The sequence below is a fragment of the Octodon degus genome, unplaced genomic scaffold (assembly GCF_000260255.1).
Source record: "Octodon degus isolate 3935 unplaced genomic scaffold, OctDeg1.0 scaffold00078, whole genome shotgun sequence".
Lineage (NCBI taxonomy): Eukaryota > Metazoa > Chordata > Mammalia > Rodentia > Octodontidae > Octodon > Octodon degus.
In genome coordinates, this window is record NW_004524654.1 from 5386393 (window position 1) to 5406047 (window position 19655).

The 19655-nt window shown below is 38.2% G+C and overlaps 1 protein-coding gene and 2 pseudogenes across 1 annotated transcript in view; 2 read left to right on the forward strand and 1 right to left on the reverse strand.

Annotated features, from left to right (window-relative positions):
* Ugp2 (UDP-glucose pyrophosphorylase 2) overlaps positions 1-19655 on the reverse strand; it is a 43251-nt gene that overhangs the window by 10981 nt on the left and 12615 nt on the right. The window contains exons 2-4 of the mRNA XM_023720852.1: positions 16574-16701; positions 14652-14759; positions 8418-8482 (exon numbers count right to left, since the gene is read on the reverse strand). Of these exons, the coding sequence (XP_023576620.1) occupies positions 8418-8482; positions 14652-14759; positions 16574-16701 (301 nt within the window). The remainder of the gene's footprint in view (positions 1-8417; positions 8483-14651; positions 14760-16573; positions 16702-19655) is intronic.
* LOC105742851 lies at positions 109-1822 on the forward strand (annotated as a pseudogene).
* Positions 12196-12673, forward strand: LOC105742852 (annotated as a pseudogene).

The window sequence follows — 19655 nt, forward strand, 5'->3', positions numbered from 1 at the left end:
TTGGCCAGCGGGAGAGGTGTGAGGTTCGAACTCCAGCAACCTGAGGCTGACAGCTTTGTGGAAGCAGCCACTTAAAGGCCTGAGCTAGGGCCAGGCCCCCTTCCATGCTTTTTTAAAGTGTTGTTTCTTGGCTTCTGACCAGAGCCTCTAGTCAGGGTCATGGGGATGCCCTGACTAGACCGCTTCCTGGAACTTTGTTGATCATGCTGTCCCAGGCGGTACTTTCTGCTGCTGTTACAGTGGCCCCTGTCCAAAGAACACGGCCCTTGTAGGACCAAGTATATCGCATGCAACAAGGATCTCTCACACAGACAAGGCAGCCAATACTTGCTCCTCTACTATCTCTTGTAATATGGTAGAGAAGTTAATCATGGGCTGACTCCTGTGGAATTCTTGCAGTTCCTCTATCCTAAAACTGGTGTAACAGGAGCCTACATGCTTGGAATTGGGCCTATGTTGTATTTTCTAACCAAAGAAATATACGATTACCCCAGAGACCATCTCTACCATATATATCTGTAGTAGGGCCACCTGTCTACGTATTTGTTTATTTATTTTATTTTTTTAGCTACACTTGTCTATGTAATTAAACAATATGATGCCTCTTTTGAAGAATTTGTTAATAAAGTCAATGAGCAAAATATTGCCCAACTAGAAGAGGCAGAACAAGCTTCCATGAAATAAATCTAGGATGCAACTGAAATTGAGAAGTCCTAGCAGGCACATGTTCAGAAGTGCCACTATCTTTCTGATGTCAGAAGAATAATATTGCAATGACCTTAGAGGTTGCTCACTGAGAATGACTACACAGTACATAAGGAAGTAAAGAATCACCTAAACTGCCCTATCTCTGCAGAACATGATGCACCGAAAAGTACAAGAGTACTTGCTACACTGAGTATAGAAGCAAGTGGTGCACAGCATCTCTGCACAGCAGGAAAAGAAGACAATTGCCATGCGCAGAGAGATGTAAAGAAAGTTTGCAAAGAAAGCTCAAGCACAGCCCATTATGTAAATTTATCTACCTCAATGGAGACAGCCAGAAGCAGTTGACTAAATGGAAACTATTACCTATCAGAAACTTCCCATACTGCTGTCTACTGAAATTAGTTTACTTTTCCTAAAAAAGAAAAGCTTGGGGTTTCACTTAATGAAAACTAAATCTATTGGCCAGTCATCTCTCATCCTTATTCTGCATTTTTAGTTGTTCTGTGATCACTTTTGAAATGTTTGTCTTATTAAAACTTATTATCTGACTAAAGATTACCAAGTTATAGGTTAAATTTGTAATTAGATCTATGATTTTGTAATAAAGAACAACTGAAAGAAAAAAAAATTTTTCTGGAAAGTTTCAACTACATTTACTTTAATGTTGCAGGCCTTTCTAATTCAAAATCAAGTACTTATAGGCAACTTCCCTTGCACACAGTTATAGTTCAGTGGTTCTGTATTATAATGGAGTATAAGGGGAACATTGTAGTCTATATGTATTTGGCTGGCAGGAACATCCAAGTTTCTTGGATTATCTCCAAAAACTTATATTTCCAAAATGCATCTACATACCAAATGATATACACAAACCTCATCAAGTCTAAATACTCCTGGTGCAGCTGCTTCAATTCTGGAGAACATATATAATCATACATTTTTCTTTCTACTACAGGAAGCAAAAACCTAAAACATTTGTTCTTTATCATGCTCCTCCATTCAATCCTAAACTCTCCCTTTATAAGCAGGTAGCACAGTTTTCAGTTTCACTTCTAAGTATTTATGAGGACCAAATTCTTTTCTCAAGATTTAATTCTAGGGGCCTGGTGAGATAGCTCAGGAGTCTAAAGCACCTGCTTAGGCAAGCTTAGGCAGGAGTAGGGGGCCACAGTTCGATCCTCAGCACCACATATTACACCAGCCCTGCCCTCTGGGCAGGCTGAGCTGGCAAAAGAAAAAAAAGAATTTAACTTTCAGGTGTCATTGTATAAAAAGCTCATCCTGGAAAACTGAGTGTTCTCAGTGTACCAAGAAATGCCCTGGGAGAGAGAATGAAAGCAAAGGTATTGGCTTGAGAAAAATCCCAACTAAATCTCCTTCCTAGTATCCTCATCTATTTCTGTGAGCAGAGAGCCTTCATCTCAACTACTCTCTTCTAAGGAAGAATGACACTGACAGCAGAGACCCAAGATTTTGTTCAAAGCAGAGGCATAAACAGGTCTCAGCATCTTATAGCAAGAAAGAAAGCTTTCAAAAAGATCACAATGTATTTTTTACCCATTATGTGACATTTTTGTTGTTATTTTGCTTCAAAGGGATAAATCATCTAATGAACTCTAGTTACATCAGGACAGGTGACACATAAGTGAACTAAAAGAATAAAGCCAAACAGTAGGTGCTCTCTGATAATTAGTTTTGTTTGTTCTACCCTCAGGAGCATGTAGTGGCAGAGGGAGGAAGAGAGAGGGAGGAGATGAGGAAGAGATGGGTGATGTTTGTGATGAACTCACCCCAGAGATCTAAGCCTGTGGAGGCAAAAATCTTTGTTTGGTCAAACATACTCATTTCCCATATGTATATTCTGACCACACAAATCTTGCTGTTAGCAGATCCTTCCAGAAAACATTAGTCTGTAACTCTTTATTTCTTCTACCCTACCATATATTACACTGTTATGTAAAATAAATACTGAGAAACAAAAAATATTCTTCTCCAAGGCTTTCTACCAGTTATCCACGGTCCCATTATCATCCCTAACATTAGAGTATACATAAATTGAATCATCTTATAAAGTAGGCACAACGTCAGCAACACAAACAAGGCATATTTCTGGCATGTGTTGTCTATATTTAAATATTTTGTTGGAAATAGAGGTAAAACATTACCTTAATGTTACTTGGAGTAAAGTTGCATATATACACCTTACCAGTCAGTTGAAATAGGAATACTCATTACTAACATGAAAACGTTACAATTAATGATTCTGAAGGTTATTAATTTTATATATAGTAATATTTTCAAACATTTTATACTGGAAAACAGAATGACAGTAAATAAAAATTCAGTACACATATTAGATATTTCATTTTGAGTTGACACCTATTTATATACTTTTAAAAAACAATGCTGAGCAGAATCATCCAAATTAGAGTACATCTTAATTCTAATCTTTAAGGAACTGTTTGGCATACAATGTTTACAGCATTAAATCGTACTTTAGGATACTTGTAAGGTTAAAAACTTATTGATACTTCAGTCTTTAATTTTATTTCTTCAACAAAAAGTATCAATAAGTTTTTAACCTTACAAGAAAATGAATTAAAACCAAACATCAAGATCATTGCCTTAAAACTTCACCAGGGGGGCTGGGGAGATGGCTCAGTGGAATATGCGCTTTCCTGGCAAGCGCAAGGGCCTGAGTTCAATCCCCGGTTCTGGGGGGGGGGGGGACTTCACCAGGAGAGGAAAGAACTTCAAAATTATGTATATTCATAAGGCATCTTTGATCATCTTTATGCTATACCATAAAGAATATAAAGTTTATGATTTAGAGACAGAGCTACCTAAGTACATTTTGTTTTCATTAATCAAATTTTAAAAACATGCATTTACTAGAATGCTTTAAGAAGACAATTCCTAGGGCTGGCAAGATAGTTCAGTGGACTAAGTGCCCGCTTAGGCAAGCACCGGGACTGGGGTTCAATCCTCAGCACCACCTGCTGTGCCAGCCCCACCCCAAGGCATGCTGAGCCAGCCATGGGGACCTGGTGTGGTGGCACACATCTGTAATCCCAGCACTGGGCAGGCTGCAAACAGGAGGATCACTATGAGTCCTAGCTGTATAATGAGACCCTGTACCAAATATATTTAAAAAAAAAAAAAAAAATTCCTTGCCAGGCACATGCCTGCAATCCTAGCACTCAGGAGATCCTGGCACTCAGGAGGATTTAGGAGGATGAGGCAGAAAGAAGGATTGCAGTGAGTTCAAGGCCAACCTGGATTACACAGTGAAACCCTGACCCTGTCTCAAGGAGAAGGAGGAGGAGGAGAAAGAGAAGAAGACAATTCCTTATAAATGAGTCTGGGGTTAAACATATAATGAAAATCATATAAAAATGTTTCCTATAGACCACTAACCTTCGTTAAATAGTTGAACAGATTTTTTTTTTTTTTTCTGTATTTTTAGGGAAGGGTCTACAGGGTGCTCAGGGTCTCACTACTAGATCAGACTTGTAGTGATCCATCTGTTTACAGCTTCCTAAGAGCTGGGATTACAGGCTTGCACCACCACACCCAGTCTCAACTGCCATTTCAGTGGACCCCGGGGGTGGACCAGCACAGCAGGCCTGGGTATTGAACCCCCATCCCCTGCACCTGTTTGCAGGCACTTTAATCCGTTGAGCTATTTGGCTGGCCCTTAGTTGAACAGATTCTTAACAAGTTCTAAGTCCTCAATACAAGGTTCCTTGTAGAAATGTTCTTGAAAAGCTCTACTCTACTCTGCTCAAATCTATTCTACTCTACTCTACTTAAATATGCTTCTTCCCCTCCCTATGTTTCCTCAGGCAGTCACAATCAGAACAACTTTTTAAGTGTGAAAGCATCATACACTGATAAACTGAATTCTGCTAAAAATATAATTATCTGAATGGAAAAATGTATCTTTTTCTTTTTTTTAAAAAAAAAAGTGTTATACAATTGTGAATGGCAAATACTATTAGAAAATGATTTACGAGTCAGCAACATTCAATATTTCATTCGGACTTCTCAGCTGCTTGCTATAAGCTCAGATGCCATGAGCTATTCTCATTCTACCTCAAAGACCTGCTACCAGGGAGCATTTACTTACATGAATGATCACCCAAAGTATTTGTTAGTTACTATGTTTTACTCAAGCTGCCTAAAAAGAAATGTAGGTCCAAAATTACACTTTGGAAGAAACTAACGCTGACTTACTAACAACTAGTGTGGGTTTATTTGTTGATGGATCTATAAACCAACTAAAAAATAACCAATTTACATGCCCTAACTATGAAGACTTCTTACAAGATAGAAGTGTGAAGACTCTCAACTCACTCTAACCTAGCAAAGATTCTGAAATCAGTGTTTATGCAATGAAAGCCAAAAATATAGATGAAATTTCACAGACAAACCTATGGTCTTGAGAGACATTGCTTCATTTACAAAGAAAGCCAAATTTTTAGATCCAAAAATCTAAGATCTTAAGTGAGTTTATGAAGCAACAAGTGTGTGCATTTGTATTTTTAAAAACGCCAAATAAGGCAATACTAAATCGGAGATGGTTAAAATCACCTGTGAACATCACTAAGCTTAAATTTTTAGGATAACTTCAAGGAAATGGCATCACCGCCATTAATAAAACTTCCAAATTCAGAATATTGAAAGGACAAAGCTCGCCCTCAGTCAGTCCCTATCAGAGAGGAAGGAGGTGAAGCCATAGGAGCCACATCACAATCAGCAGTGAATCAGTACCAGCCAAACAGCTGAAAAATATCTTGCTGCTCCACCAACCTTTGTTAATGCAAGTCTATATGGAAATGCAGGTATGATTAGTGACTACCACAGTGCTCTAGTGTATGACTATGAGGAGGAATTGTTATTCCTCCAGTGTATTAACATTTTACAGTGTAGATATTGAATTTCTAAACTGTAACAACTACAATTTTCTCTCATATCCTAAAAACTTACTATAGGATCGTAAAATAAGGTCTCAACCTCATATTGATTTTAACATTAAGCCATCTGGCCTTCAGCTAAAAGGTGTATTGAATAGATATCTACTTTCAATTCAAATCTCTTGAAAGCTGGCATCTTAAGAATCTAAGTTTGAATTTTAAATGTCATTCTGAATATTTTTCAAATACTTGGTGTGAAATAAACATTAAAATTCTAAATTCAGGGGTGGGGAGATAGCTCAGTATAATAAGCACTCGCCTGGCAAGTGCAAGGTCCTGAGTTCAATTCCAAGTACTGCAAAATCAATCAATCAATCAATCAATCAAACAATCTATCTAAATTCAAGTTAACAGATTCTTGGGAATAAGCCCTGACAACTCACAGTAGAGTCATATTTAGCATTTTGGTTCCCAGATTACCCTTTCCCTAAATTAAGAGGGCTAAGAGTTGCTCCACTCTTAATAATACCTACTTGTAACAATACCTACAAGTAGTAATACCTACTTGTAACAACATACAAAGAGGGGAGAGATATCCACACCAATGAGGATAATGCTACTGTCTGAAACGACCAGTTGGTGGTTCAGTTGTTTAGTTTGTTTTTGAGACAGGATTTTGCTACATAGTCCAGGCTGGCCTTAAACTCACCATGTAACCTAGACTGGCCTCAAACTCATGTAGATCCTCCCACCTCAGCCTCTAGAGTGCTGTTATTACACGTGTGCACCACCATGCGAGGCTAGCTGGAGACCTGACTTGTATGTCAAGCTGACTTACATTTCCCCCAGGACTCCCAATCCACACATATATGAATATGCAAAGAAAACTCACAGCCACAGTTGAATCAAAGAACTGAGTCCAGAGAGCCAGGACATTTTTGTCTGAAATATAAGCACAGCTTTCTGTCACATAAATCACCTTTGTATGTCAACAAAAGTGCTCTCTGTTGTTGACACTGTCCACAACCTCCACCAGGGGACCTCACTGAGCAGTCCCACAGAGCTGTTTGGATTAACAAACCAAAGGGATCAGTGTTAGTTACTTAGCAACAGCTGAAGTCATACTGGACACACTTAGTTGCAGAGACATTTTTAGACCTGTCTTCCACTTTCCCTCTTGGCTCCCCCAGGAGACTGCACAAAGACATTAACTCAGACAAAACGGATGGGGTTCAGAGACGACAGAGAGTATCATGCACTACTGGATATAGCCTTGAAGTGACACTGACTGAATCACTCTACTCAGTCACTAAGTACGATCTTTGTGTTTACAATCCTAATCACTCTGTTGCTCTTTCTGCCCAGAAATGAGTAGAATTCAGGGTCCTAAGAAGACTTCACTGCAGCTAACTAGACATTATGGGACCCTTCATAGGTGAGGAAGGGTAAAACCCCATGAGGCACCACCAGACAAAATATCCAGGACAGTCTTTAAAAAACAAAACAAAACTGGTGGAAGGAAACCACTCAAATATCTAACTTCCTCTGGGGAAAAGAGTGAAAGAAAGCAACTGGCAATCTACTAAAGAACGTGATTTAAACAACATTCTGCCCTCTACGATGTCAACCTAGTTTTTCTACAGAAATGGAAGAGAGATCTTTTCAAAGACTCCCATGATTTGTATCTTGCCAAGTCTGTTCACAACTTAGTTTCCAGTCAGAAGAAAAGGCAAATTCATTATACAGTCATGGACACACTGTTCCCATTAGCATTAGTATAACCCAGTTCTGGTTAGCATATTTGTGCTATTCCTGGAGACAGTGCCAAATACCCAAAGCAAGCTAACAGTACCTGCCCTGTTACGGCTCACAAGAGTATGATTATTGCAATCTGAAAGAACTTTTTCAACAAAACCAAGTCTGCCTGAAAGAAAATGAGCTGTGTACACAGTAAAACAAATTAGTGATGATGCTCCATATGTACAGAAAGTGCTCCAAGAACACTGGCTTATTCACTAAACCCTTAAGCACAGTGTGTATACACCAAGTTCTATGTTAGGCACTCTCACATACTGTACTGTCTTGTCATTTTACTCTTCTAAAAGTAATGACCAGAATATGGGTCATTTGAAAGAAGAACCTATAAGTTGGTTAATAACAGGAAAACCATACCTAGACCACGAATTATTTTTCAACACAAAAAACTGATAAATCATATATGACAACATTGATGCATGGTCCACCAACAAGTTCATTAACACTCCAACCACCAAGATGAGTTCAACTCCTATTTCAAAAATGAATAAAAAACACTGACTTTCTGACTTTCTTCAAACCTTCCTTGCATCTCTACTCTTATTTCTTTCCTTCCTTCTAATTATAGGGAGAGCTGCCCTGTATCCTAAGGCAATTTCTACCCATGTCCACCTCAAGGACTCCACTTCATCAATCATTCAGTCTTATTTTCAGCCTTTTTTCCCCCTTGAGTACCTCTACTTACCTTCTTTTGATTCTCTTACCTGACAGTCTTTGTCACGGATCAACTGCTCTTAATACTGCACCAACAACCTCTAATTGCTAAATTCTAGCAATAACAGAAATATTTCTCTTATCAGTGTCTTTGGGTGTATTTGACACAACTGACCACTCCCTAAATCTCAAAATGTTTTCATCCCCTTGAATTCTGAAACATTACCTGTTTTGCCCACTCTGTGCAAAACTCATTCTAAGTACATCTCCAGTTCCACAGCTTCATCACTCATGTCTCAGCTGCTAGGCCAGGAGCCTGCTCACATCTGATCAATCACCAAGTTCTGAGGCATACTGGTCAATGCCTGTAAACTCAGTGCTATGGGAAGCTAAGGCAGAATGGGATCATAAGATTGAGTGCAAATTGAACAAGTTCGCAAGACTCAAAAAAAAACCAAAACTTCATCACATCCTTTCAGTCTTTTCTTACCTCCCTACACCCCACCTTCCCTCTCCCAAGTGGTGATCTTTTAAAAACAGAATTTGATCATGTCAAAATAAAGCAATGATATGGCATGGCAAAGATTATTAGCTACCAATGATGTCAACAACATTTAGAATCCTATCCGTTAAGAATACTGTCACCCAGACTATATTCTTTTACCTTCCTTGAAGCTACTTGTGCCAAAGTTCAGGATGACTTTAATGGCTAGAAACAAATTGAAAGATCTTCAAGATGTCTGTGGAAGGACATGGGCATGCCTATTGCCATCCTTTCTGTTGTTTGGAATACAGACATGGACATGACAGTTAAAAAGAACCATGTAGAACCACAAGGATATGGTAATGATGGCACAGCAGCAGCATTGATTCCTGATGACCACTAAGCTGCCACATTAACTTGGGACTACCTGTGATGGCTCTTCATAGATTAACAGGTTATCATTAATTCTCCATATTTTAACATGGAAATCTTACAAATACGACATTGTGTATATAATATGAATTTACAACTGCTGTGCTATAAATTAATTATACTACAATTTTTGTATCATTTTAATATTTTCCTTAAGGAAAATATGTAGCCATATGATGAAATGTAGTCTGCTAAATCAATGCCTTTCTTTGCATTACTGTAATCAGAGGCACCCTGTAAAACAGTTCAAGCGACCTGATAAAGCAGTCATGCATGTACCACTGGTGGTTCAAGCTGGCACGAACGTGTTAAGTGATAATGCCACTACAACATAACAGAACTTATGGGACACAATGAAAGCAGTCCTACAAAGAAAGCTCAGAAACAGCAAATCCAAATAATGACCCCAAGATCCCAGAGAAACAAAAACAATCCAAATCTAAAGATAGTACAAGGAAGGAAATTATAAAGAACAGAGAAGAAATCAAAGAAAAGATGACTAAAATACAAAGAATCAACCAATCAATTGGTTCTTTAAAAGAATAAACATTAGTCAATCTTACTAAAAAAGAAAAAAAGAGCCAAATCTGTGTGAAAGAAAATGTGAGATCACTTCAGACAATCATGAAATCCAGAAGATTATTAGCAACTACTTCACAAATCTGTATGCCAATACGCTGAAGAACTCAGAAAGAAATAAGAGATCCCTAGATACATAAGAATTACGAAAACTGAATCAAAAAGATTTTTAAAAACCCAAATGCCAATCCAGGTAATGATACTGAAGCTGTAACAGAAAATCTCCCAACTAAGAAAAGCCTGGGTCTTGCTAGATTCACTGCTGAATTTTACAAAGAACTTTAAAGATGATCTAACACCAATACTCCTCAAACTCTAATGAAACTGAAAGGGAAGGTGTATTTACAAAGTCATTTCTCAAAGCTACTATTCCTGGGGCCAGGGAGATAGCTTAGTAGAATAAGCGCTTGCCTGGCAAGTACAAGAGCATGAGTTCAATCCCTGGTTCTGCAAAAAAAAAAAAAAAAAAAAAGCTACTATTCTCAATTCCAAAACCAGACAAGGAGCCCACCAAAAAACAGACTTAGGGGATAATTCCATTAGTAAAAATAGACGCAAAATTTTTCAACAAGGTATTGGCAAAGAGAATTCAACAAATTGTGGAAAAACATACATCATGAACAACAGGATTCATCTCAGGGATGCAAAAATGGTTTCAATATATACAAATCAATACATGAATCCATCATATAAACAGAAACAAGAACAAAAATCACATGATCTCAAGATACAGAAAAAAGCCTTTGGGCTGGCAAGATAGCTCAGTGGACTAAGCACCTGCTTTGGCTTATGCCTGTAATCCCAGCACTGGGGAGGCTGAAAACAGGAGGATCACTACAAGTCCAACAGTTTGAGCTGCATAGTGAGACCCTATACCAAATAAATAAATGGGAAAAAAGAAAAGGCCTTTGACCAAATCGAACATCCTCTCATATAAAAAACCCAAAGAAAACATGTATACAAAGGATCTGACCTCAATTTATTAAAACAATTAATGACAAATCTACTACCAACATAAATTAAATGGTGAAAAACTGAAAGCTTTCACACTAAAATAAAGAACAACATAAGAATGTCTACTATTACCAGTCCTGGTCAACATGATTCTCCACATAGAAAACCCAGCTGGGTGTGGTGGTGCATGCCTGTAATCCCAGTACTCTGGGAGGCTGAAGCAGGAGGATCACTGAGAGTTTGAAGGCAGCCTGGGCTACATAATACGTTCAAGGCCAGCCTAAAATGAAAAAAAAAAAAAAAAGGGGGGGGGGGAGCAGGGAGAGTATGGAGGAGTAAGGGATGAAAAAATAATTAAGATGTGCTACATACATGTACCATCTCATCATAATAAATATCCTTATGTACTGAAAACACTAATAAAAATTTTAAAATCCATTTCACTGGTTCACATAAAATTTAGTCAAACTATTTCATTACAACAAAGAAAAGTTGGGGACAAACATAAGTAACTTTTGGTGAGCCACTCACTTTGGCAAGGGAAGAACTTATAATAAGAGTATATCAAAGCATTCAAACAGAATGAAGAATACATGCAATAACCATATCTCTGTGTAGACATCTCCCTAAAACTAAAGTTTAAAACTGGTTTGCTATAGCATCTCTCAGGTTACTAATTTCTTTAGCTCTAGGAACTGGGCAGCAAAGTTTTCCTCCCCACTAAATAGCTTCTTATATTTACATTTGCTTTCTATGCATGCACACCATTCTATGGGAAGGCATGGAATGCTTTACATATCTGGAAAACATTACCAAACTGTGAAGTCTTAGGAGCAATTATTGCCTTTATTTGTGCATATTCAATAATTAAGTTAAGGGCAGGCCAAATAGCTTAGCAGATTAAGCAGGCACAGGGACCAGGGTTCAATCCCCAGGCCTACCGTGCTGGCCCAGCCCCAGGGGCGCGCTGAGACAGCAATTGAGAATGGGCATGGTGGCACCCACCTCTCTAATCCCAGCTCTTGGGAGGCTGTAAACAGGTGGATCACTACAAGTCTGATCTAGTAGTGAGACCCTGAACACTCTATAGATCCTTCCCTAAAATACAAAATAATAATAATAATAATAATAATAATAATAATAATAATAATTAGGTTAAAACAGTATGTGACAGATTTGTAGAATAAAAATAATGAATAGTAGAAACTTCTATACCTTCATGTAATGACTAACAGATAACTAGCAAAAAGACTTTGGTCAGGCCAGATATGATTCTTGAGGGTAAGCCAAGAATACAACAGTGGGAAATTAGTTTCTGCAATTAACTATTTACACATGTATTTTTTATCTCTCCCACTAGAACGCAGGTCCATGAGTATCAGGCTCTTCTTTGCCTCATTCCCTTGTGCAGTATCTTGGGGCCTACCACACAGTATCTATTCAATAAGTACCTGTTGAATTTACAAGAATTTCAAAATGTTCTAGCATAGAGGAAGGAGAGAAGCTCAGGTTCTCTCAGTAGGCTATACTCAATAGATGGTTCTACTCAATAATGGTTCTACTCAATAGATAAAAAATGATGACAAGACTATTTTAATGACTTTTAAGCTCCTTTCAAACACTGATTGTGGTCCTCTGCCGCTAGGCACTTTGAATATGTCAGGGATTGCCCTAAGCAGACTTGCCCAGGAGAGAAAAGCTTGGAGAAAAGACCACCCATTTGGCTTTGTGGCTGTCCCTACCAAGAATCCCAGTGGTACAATGAACCTGATGAACTGGGAGGGCACCATTTCGGGAAAGAAGGGGATTCCCTGGGAAGTAGGCTTGTTCAAGCTGTGGATGTTTTTCAAAGATAATTATCCATTCTCCCCACCAAAACGTAAATTTGAGTCACCACTCTTCCACCCAAATGTGTACCCTTCAGACACTGTGTGCCTGTCCATCGCAGAGGAGGATAAAGACTGGAGGCCAGCCATCATGATCAAATAGATCTTATGAGAAACACAGGAACTTCTAAGTGAACCAGATATCCAAAACCCAGCTCAAGCAGAGGCCTACACAATCTACTGCCACAACAGTGGAATATGAGAAAAGGGTTCGAGCACAAGCCAAGAAGTTTGCACCCTCCTAAGCAGCGGCCTTATAGCTCTGCAGAAAGGAAGGGACTGGTTTGGCAAGAACTCGTTTACACCCTTTGCAAATCTAGTCACTCCTAGACTCACTAGTTACCTGAGAGGGCTGGGCGAGTGCCACTGGCATACAGTTTTCATCCACTGAATCACCCCGTTTTCATACAGGTTCTCTTCCTCCAGTCTTTTGTATTTTTAATAGTTATATAAAACTTGCTTTTATTTTAATATTGATGTCAGTATTTCAACTGCTATAAAATTACAAACTTTTATACTTGGGTAAGTCCCCTAGGAGCTAGTCCTATGCTCTCGGAGGCAGGCATGCTTCCCACTGCTCAGAGCTGTCCACAGCCTCTAGCTGGCTATACATGAAGAAAATCACTTGCCCCTCCCACCCCTCATCCAATCTCCTCAGAATCTGGGCTGTGTTGCTTATGAGCCTCAAATCCAAAGTCAGCTAGTGTCTCGATTTTGCATCACTTCCTCTGAATTCATATGGTGTTTTGTCTGTGTTGCTGTTTAGAGTAAATAAACTTTAAATATTAAAAAAAAAAAACAAAAAAAAAAAAACCACTGATTGTAAGTTGGTTGACTGTTCTACAATATATCACAGTACTTTAAGAGCCCAGAAGTAGGCAGACCTGAGCCTAAATTCTGGCTTAAGAAGCTAAAAAAATCTGTATGGAGAACAATCCCTCTCAACCTCAAAGTAACTCATTGTGAAACATGGAAAATAGTTCCCAGTGCTGTGTGGGTCATGATAGGAACTATAAGTAAAGAGCTAAAAACAATGCCCGTTCACATTAATGCTGAATAAATGTTGGCTGCTATTGTTACTATTGTTGCTCAAGATTAGCACATAACATATGCCAGACTGTTATATGTACTACAGAGAGAGGAAATAAAATTCTTTGTTTTTTTGTAAAATTCTTAAATAAATACTAGATTATGTAAAATTACAGGCCAATAAGAGATAAAAGAGACAAAGACTACATATAGCTATTTTACTATCATGTCTTAATTTCTACTAGCAGTGAAAGGCGTTATTAGTAGCAGAAGTCAACAGAGCTGATAAGAAAGGGAAGAATAATTAATATGTTCAATAAAACCTGTTTCTTAAACAATCATTTCATTTAGATGATCCATACAATAAACACTTACTCAGTACACATGGTCCCCTGGCTCTAGAGAAGACAACACACAAATACCTACTACCAATTAGGCTGGCTAAGTACTACATGATATAGAAATAATCACTAACTCTGAAAGATGTTTTAGGGTTTAACAGCTTTCCACATATATTACCTTAACAAAGTCTCATAACAACCCCGTGAAGTACACGAGTACTTGGTGTTCTCATTCTAGACAAAACTGGTAAAACAGCAGAGTTAGGATTTATACCTCCAGTACTACTACTCCATGCTTCTTTAGTGCATCTTATACTTGGAGACCAGTGAGGACAAGCAAATTTTGATAAGTGAAGACACAACTGCATCCCAAGAAAACAACAGATACAGAAATCTAGAAGCAGAACGAAATGCATGTAAATAGGAAACCAGGTCAGTTCATGTGAGACAGACAGTCAATATTACATCACAAAGATGAAAGCATGAAGACAGCTTTAAAATGACTAGTGAGGAATCAAATGGCTGAGAACTGATAAAGAAACAAGCATGAAACCTATAAGGTGTGTTTTGTACTAAATGTATGACCTCATTAACAGGGATGTTACGTTATGGGACAGTGCTACAGGGAGATCAGACATTCAGAAGTCTTCAGCAGTAACATAAAAAGATCTGAAAAAAAGGGCAATAGTTGAAAGCCACCTCTGAAGTTTCAGAAGGAGGGGTCAGAGATTGCAAAGCAATTTGTACACCTGATGTGATGGTTGTTACAGATCCTCTACACTACTTCATCTCCATAATTTAACCAACATCCAAAAGTATTTTTAAATTTTCTTAATTTTTACATAAAACTTACTGAATCTTCTGGAGGTCTTTGGATTTTCCCCCAATCCACAGAAGGTCCCTTTTCTTGCAAAAATCTATGAAATAGCTTCCGAAATCCATCAAGATCTTTTTTAGTGTGCTGTAAAAACAGAAGTCATCATTATAAGCCGCTTAATATTTAATAAAAAGATATAAACCATACATTTAAAATAGTTAAATGAAAGTCTTGGCTGAGCAAATAGCTCAGTGGATTAAAGCGCCTGCTCAGACAGACACAGGGGACTGAAGTTTTATCCCCTGGCCTGCCTTGATGGCGCTGGCCTCACCCCCGGGGTGCACTGAGATGGTGACTGAGACCAGGTGTGGTGGCGCGCACCTATAATCCCAGCACTTGGGAGGCTTAAATAGGAGGATCAGTATGAGTCCGATCTATGCAGCGAGACTCTATACACCCTGTACAACCTGTCCTAAATAAAATAGAAAGAAAGAAAGAAAGAAAGAAAGAAAGAAAGAAAGAAAGAAAGAAAGAAAGAGAGATTCTTATAAGAGCCGGCCAAATAGCTTAGTGAATTAAAGTGTCTGCAAGCAGGCACAGGAGCCGGGGTTAGATCCTCAGGCCTGTGGTGCTGGCCCCGCCCCCGGGGTGCCCTGAGATGGTAATTGAGACTGGGAGTCATAGTGCACGCCTGTAATCCCAGCTTTTGGGAGGCTGTAAACAGGCGGATCACTATGAGTTGGATCTAGTAGTGAGACCCTAAACACCCTGTAGACTCTTCCTTAAAAATTAAAAAAAAAAAAAAGTCTTTTAGAATACAGAGAAGATTTTCACACTCTAATTTAAAAATAAAGAGTAGAAATGCTAGTAAGAACCACATTTCAAGGAAAAGCAGCCAAAAATCTTCCCCGTTTCCTATCAGTACAGTGTCACGTAACTTGAATACGATTCAGTTCCTGGAAATTTCAACTGTTTCTCTGCATTATCACCAATACATTTCTCTACTTCTATGTGGAAATTAATCTTTTTTTTCAGATCAATTTATTACCACATATTTTTGGCACATGTTTACATTCCCTGTGCGAAGCTGATATGTGTATATAAAACATCTAAATTATTTTGCTCATCCCTTTCATCTCCTTCCATCTGTCTCTTGACCTCCTTCATTTTTCCTAGTACATGTTTGCAGTACATGTTTACATTACTTGTTTGGAGTTGGAACACATACATAACAAATCTTCATTCCTTTTGTATCTCTTTTGCCTTACTCCCTCCTCCCCTCATCTCCTAATCTCCTCCCCCTTTGAGAAAGATCTGTTTCCCTTTTATCTTTTATTTTGTTCTTTGTTTATATTTGGGTTTCTTACATAGGAGAAACCACACAATATTGAAGTTTGTATGTCTGATTTACTTCACTGAACATTATGGTCTCATGGTACATCCATTTTCCTATTCCATGGTATGTAAATATCACATTTTTTAAATCCATTCTTCTACTGATGGACATATAGGCCACTTCCAAGATGTAGCTATTACTATGTGCTGCTATAAATATGCATATACATGTATCATTGTAAAATAGTATCTCTGCCAAAAGAACACAAAGAAAAAAAACACAGCTAACTTAAAACATTAAATACAAACAAATTAAAAAAGGATATTCTACTGATTCACAATTTCCACAAAATACTGATATATTTTTCTACTAGTGAAACCAAAACACAGAATAAAACATAATTTTATTCTTATTTTCAGTGATTTTTAAAACATCCTACATTAAAAAAAAAAGATTTAATGATTTTAATATAGGCAAATTTGAAATTCTTAATTGTTAAGTAATGCAAAAATTTTTGTTTCATGTTATCAAACATCTAATGCTTATTTCAGGCTAGATATTCACCCCTGGAAGCAACTAAGTCTGTAGATAGATGAAGCAAAATATACTGTAAAGTCCTTACCTCAAACTCATGTGAGGGTGCTGTGCTAAGTATTTTTTCTAATTCCTTCTTCACAGATAATTCTAGCTCTTGTCTAATGACTTCTTGGAATTGAGAAGCACCATCTTGAGACATTGCTTTGCTAAGATCTTAAAACAAAAATATAAAACTGTTAACTGAAAAATCAACTACCCAAACAGCTATATTTCTGGTGTGCTGGCAAGTGAAAAGGACTTGATCTTATGGTCTCATGATCCTCCAGCAGGATTTTATCAGGATTAGCTAATTAGGACTATATAATAAAAGAGGCTCAAAATTAAACATTTTTGCGTAGATGACACAGATAAAAGTAAAAGGATTAATCTACATTTGGGCACATAATTACATTTCTACTCATGTTTCCCTGCTACCTATCAAAACTGAAGAAAAAAAAAACAATTGGAATAACAATAATTGCTGCCTCACAAGAGAGCTGATGGTGTTTGGCAAATTCACAGCAGCAAGATTCCTCCCTTCTCTCCAGTCTAGAGGGGAAGAAAGAGCTTCATTGGGTTTTGTGACTAATCCTGACCAGAAAGAGTAAGAACTGAAAAGTGATAAGCCAGGTTAGCTCCTCATCAAGTTTGTCCAGCAACTCACCACTACCTTCACTAAAATACAAAGAAAACATGAGGTAGCTACTTAAAGACAGCTTTTAGTATATAAAAATACACACGTACACACATACACAACGCTACTGCACTAAATTCACATACCTCCCTCAAACTTAACTGCTTACTCAACCTTGTATGCTTGTATGTAAGATCCCTTCTAACCAACCCATGAGGTCTGAAGATAAGGCCCTGACAAGGCAAGAGAAAATCAAATAAAGATCACTTAGGAATGTGCCGTATGGGGTTAGAGTCTTAGGGCCTGGGATCCATCTGTGACAAATAATCCAGGCAACTCATCAGGTTATGGCAAGTTGCAAGTAGGGGGAAGGGCCCAGATATCCAGTAAAAACATCTGGGGTGCAAAGGGCCATGGATATTCAGCTCTAGGTCCCTTAATCACTCTCTCTCAGGGTAGCTTTTTGTCTTGTATTTCTTTTTTCTTTCAAATTGCTTTATTTTCCTTCTAAATTTCACACCTTTAATTCTTTATGGAATCCTACTCCACCTTCGTATTCCCTGTAGTGGTTGATATATTTTGTCAATTTGAGAAGTAAAAAGTTTAAATCTGGTCAGCAATTCCCCTCCCTAGGGTATGTGAAGCCTCTCCCTAGGGCATGGAGGGCCCACCCTAGAATGACTCAGCACTTAAAGTATATATAAAGGCGATTGAGGAAGGATGGTTAGAGCCACACTTCCTTGGAGGAGCTCTGGTTTACAGTTAGTGTGGAAGGAAGGAAGGAAGGAAGGAAGGAAGGAAGGAAGGAAGGAAGGAAGGAAGGCAGGCAGGCAGGCAGGCAGGCAGGCAGGCAGGCAGGCAGGCAGGCAGGCTGGCTTCCAAGACACCGCATCTCCTCCCTTTGTTTTGCTGGTTTCCACCACCGTGAACTGCTGTTCTCTGCAATGCGCTAATCTGCCTTGGAGCCAGCCTTGTATGTACTTTAGTATGGACTGAAACCTCCACCAACTGTGAGCTAAATAAACCTTTCTTTTCTTTTTTTTTGTGGAACTGGGGATTGAACTCAGGCCCTTACTGAGCCATCTCCCCAGCCCCTACCTTTCTTTTCTTAATTTAGGGTGTCAGGTATTTTGTCCCAGCAACAAGAGAAAAGTAACCACGAAAGTTTGGGAGATATTGGCAATTCCAAGGTGTCATTACTTCCATAGATCAACATTTTTATTTCTGAGGAGTGCTGGGCTGCCTGCCCTCTTCTGGTTCTTGATTTGAGCCAAGACATTTCACTGTTTTTCTGCATCAAACTAGACTGTAAGGGCTTTTGGCATAGCTGGACACTTCTATGACAGATAAAAGTGACAGAAATGCCTTTTAGATGAATATAAACAAAGGTAGAAAAAATAAAAAGAAAATAGTCAAGGCCCAAATACCACGGGAGAAAAACACTGATACAGGTTATTGTACCCTTGGAAGTATCTGGAGAATAATCATCCTGTCTGTTGCTCATAATACTGGGGACAAATAGTATTACTGTCTGCATCTCCTTTAGCCTCAGGGCCTAATTCAATCTTTTTTATAAATTTATAAATTTTTAAGCTTAAAATCAACCATTTTATTTGCTATCTAGTGATTTCTACAAATGCGAGTTATTTCAACACAACCATATTCTCAAAAGGAAAAAAAAAATCCCTTCTACATTCCTCCACAGTATAAAGTATTTCACTTATTATTTGGGCAAGGAAAGAAAATATTTACGGAGACAGAATAAAGACAATATAATCTATATTTTAAAGATACTTTTGAGGGCTGGGAAGATAGCTCAGTAGAATAAATGCTTGCCATGCAAGTGCAAGGGCCTGAGTTCAATCCCCAGTTCTGGGGGAAAAAAAAAAAAAAAAGATATTGAGAACAGGCATTAGTAAGCTTTGTAAATCCTGTGGTTATTTATTTAATGTAGTCAGCCTCTACTTCTCTCAAATACATAAAAATGTTAACATGAAATATTTAAAACAAAGCTCTTCAGAAACAGACATACGCACACATACTTCCCATCATATTAAAACCCAAGAGAAAAAAATCCAAGGAAATTTGGTGACAGCATATATTTTAATCCTAAATAGCCATTTTTTGGCTGTGTGCTTTTTATAGACATAAAGTCTTAAGTATACAGATTCCAATTAATAAAGTGACCCAAGACTCTGGGTCACACAGCTATTTATAAATAACTTCTTTGTGAGCTTGTAAGAAGCACCATGCCTCAGAAACAACCTAAAACTGTATTTTGACTAGGAAGAGATTATAACCTGTAAAAAGCAATGACAACAGATGGGCACATGTCCCTGAGCTATTACAGCTAAAAAACAAAAACAAAAGTCATTGCAAAATAGTTTAAACTAGGGCCAGCCAAATAGCTCAGCAGATTAAAGTGCCTGTAAGCAGGCGCAGGGGCCAGGGGTTTGATGTCTGGGTCCTAGCCCTGTCCCCAGGGCAACGCTGA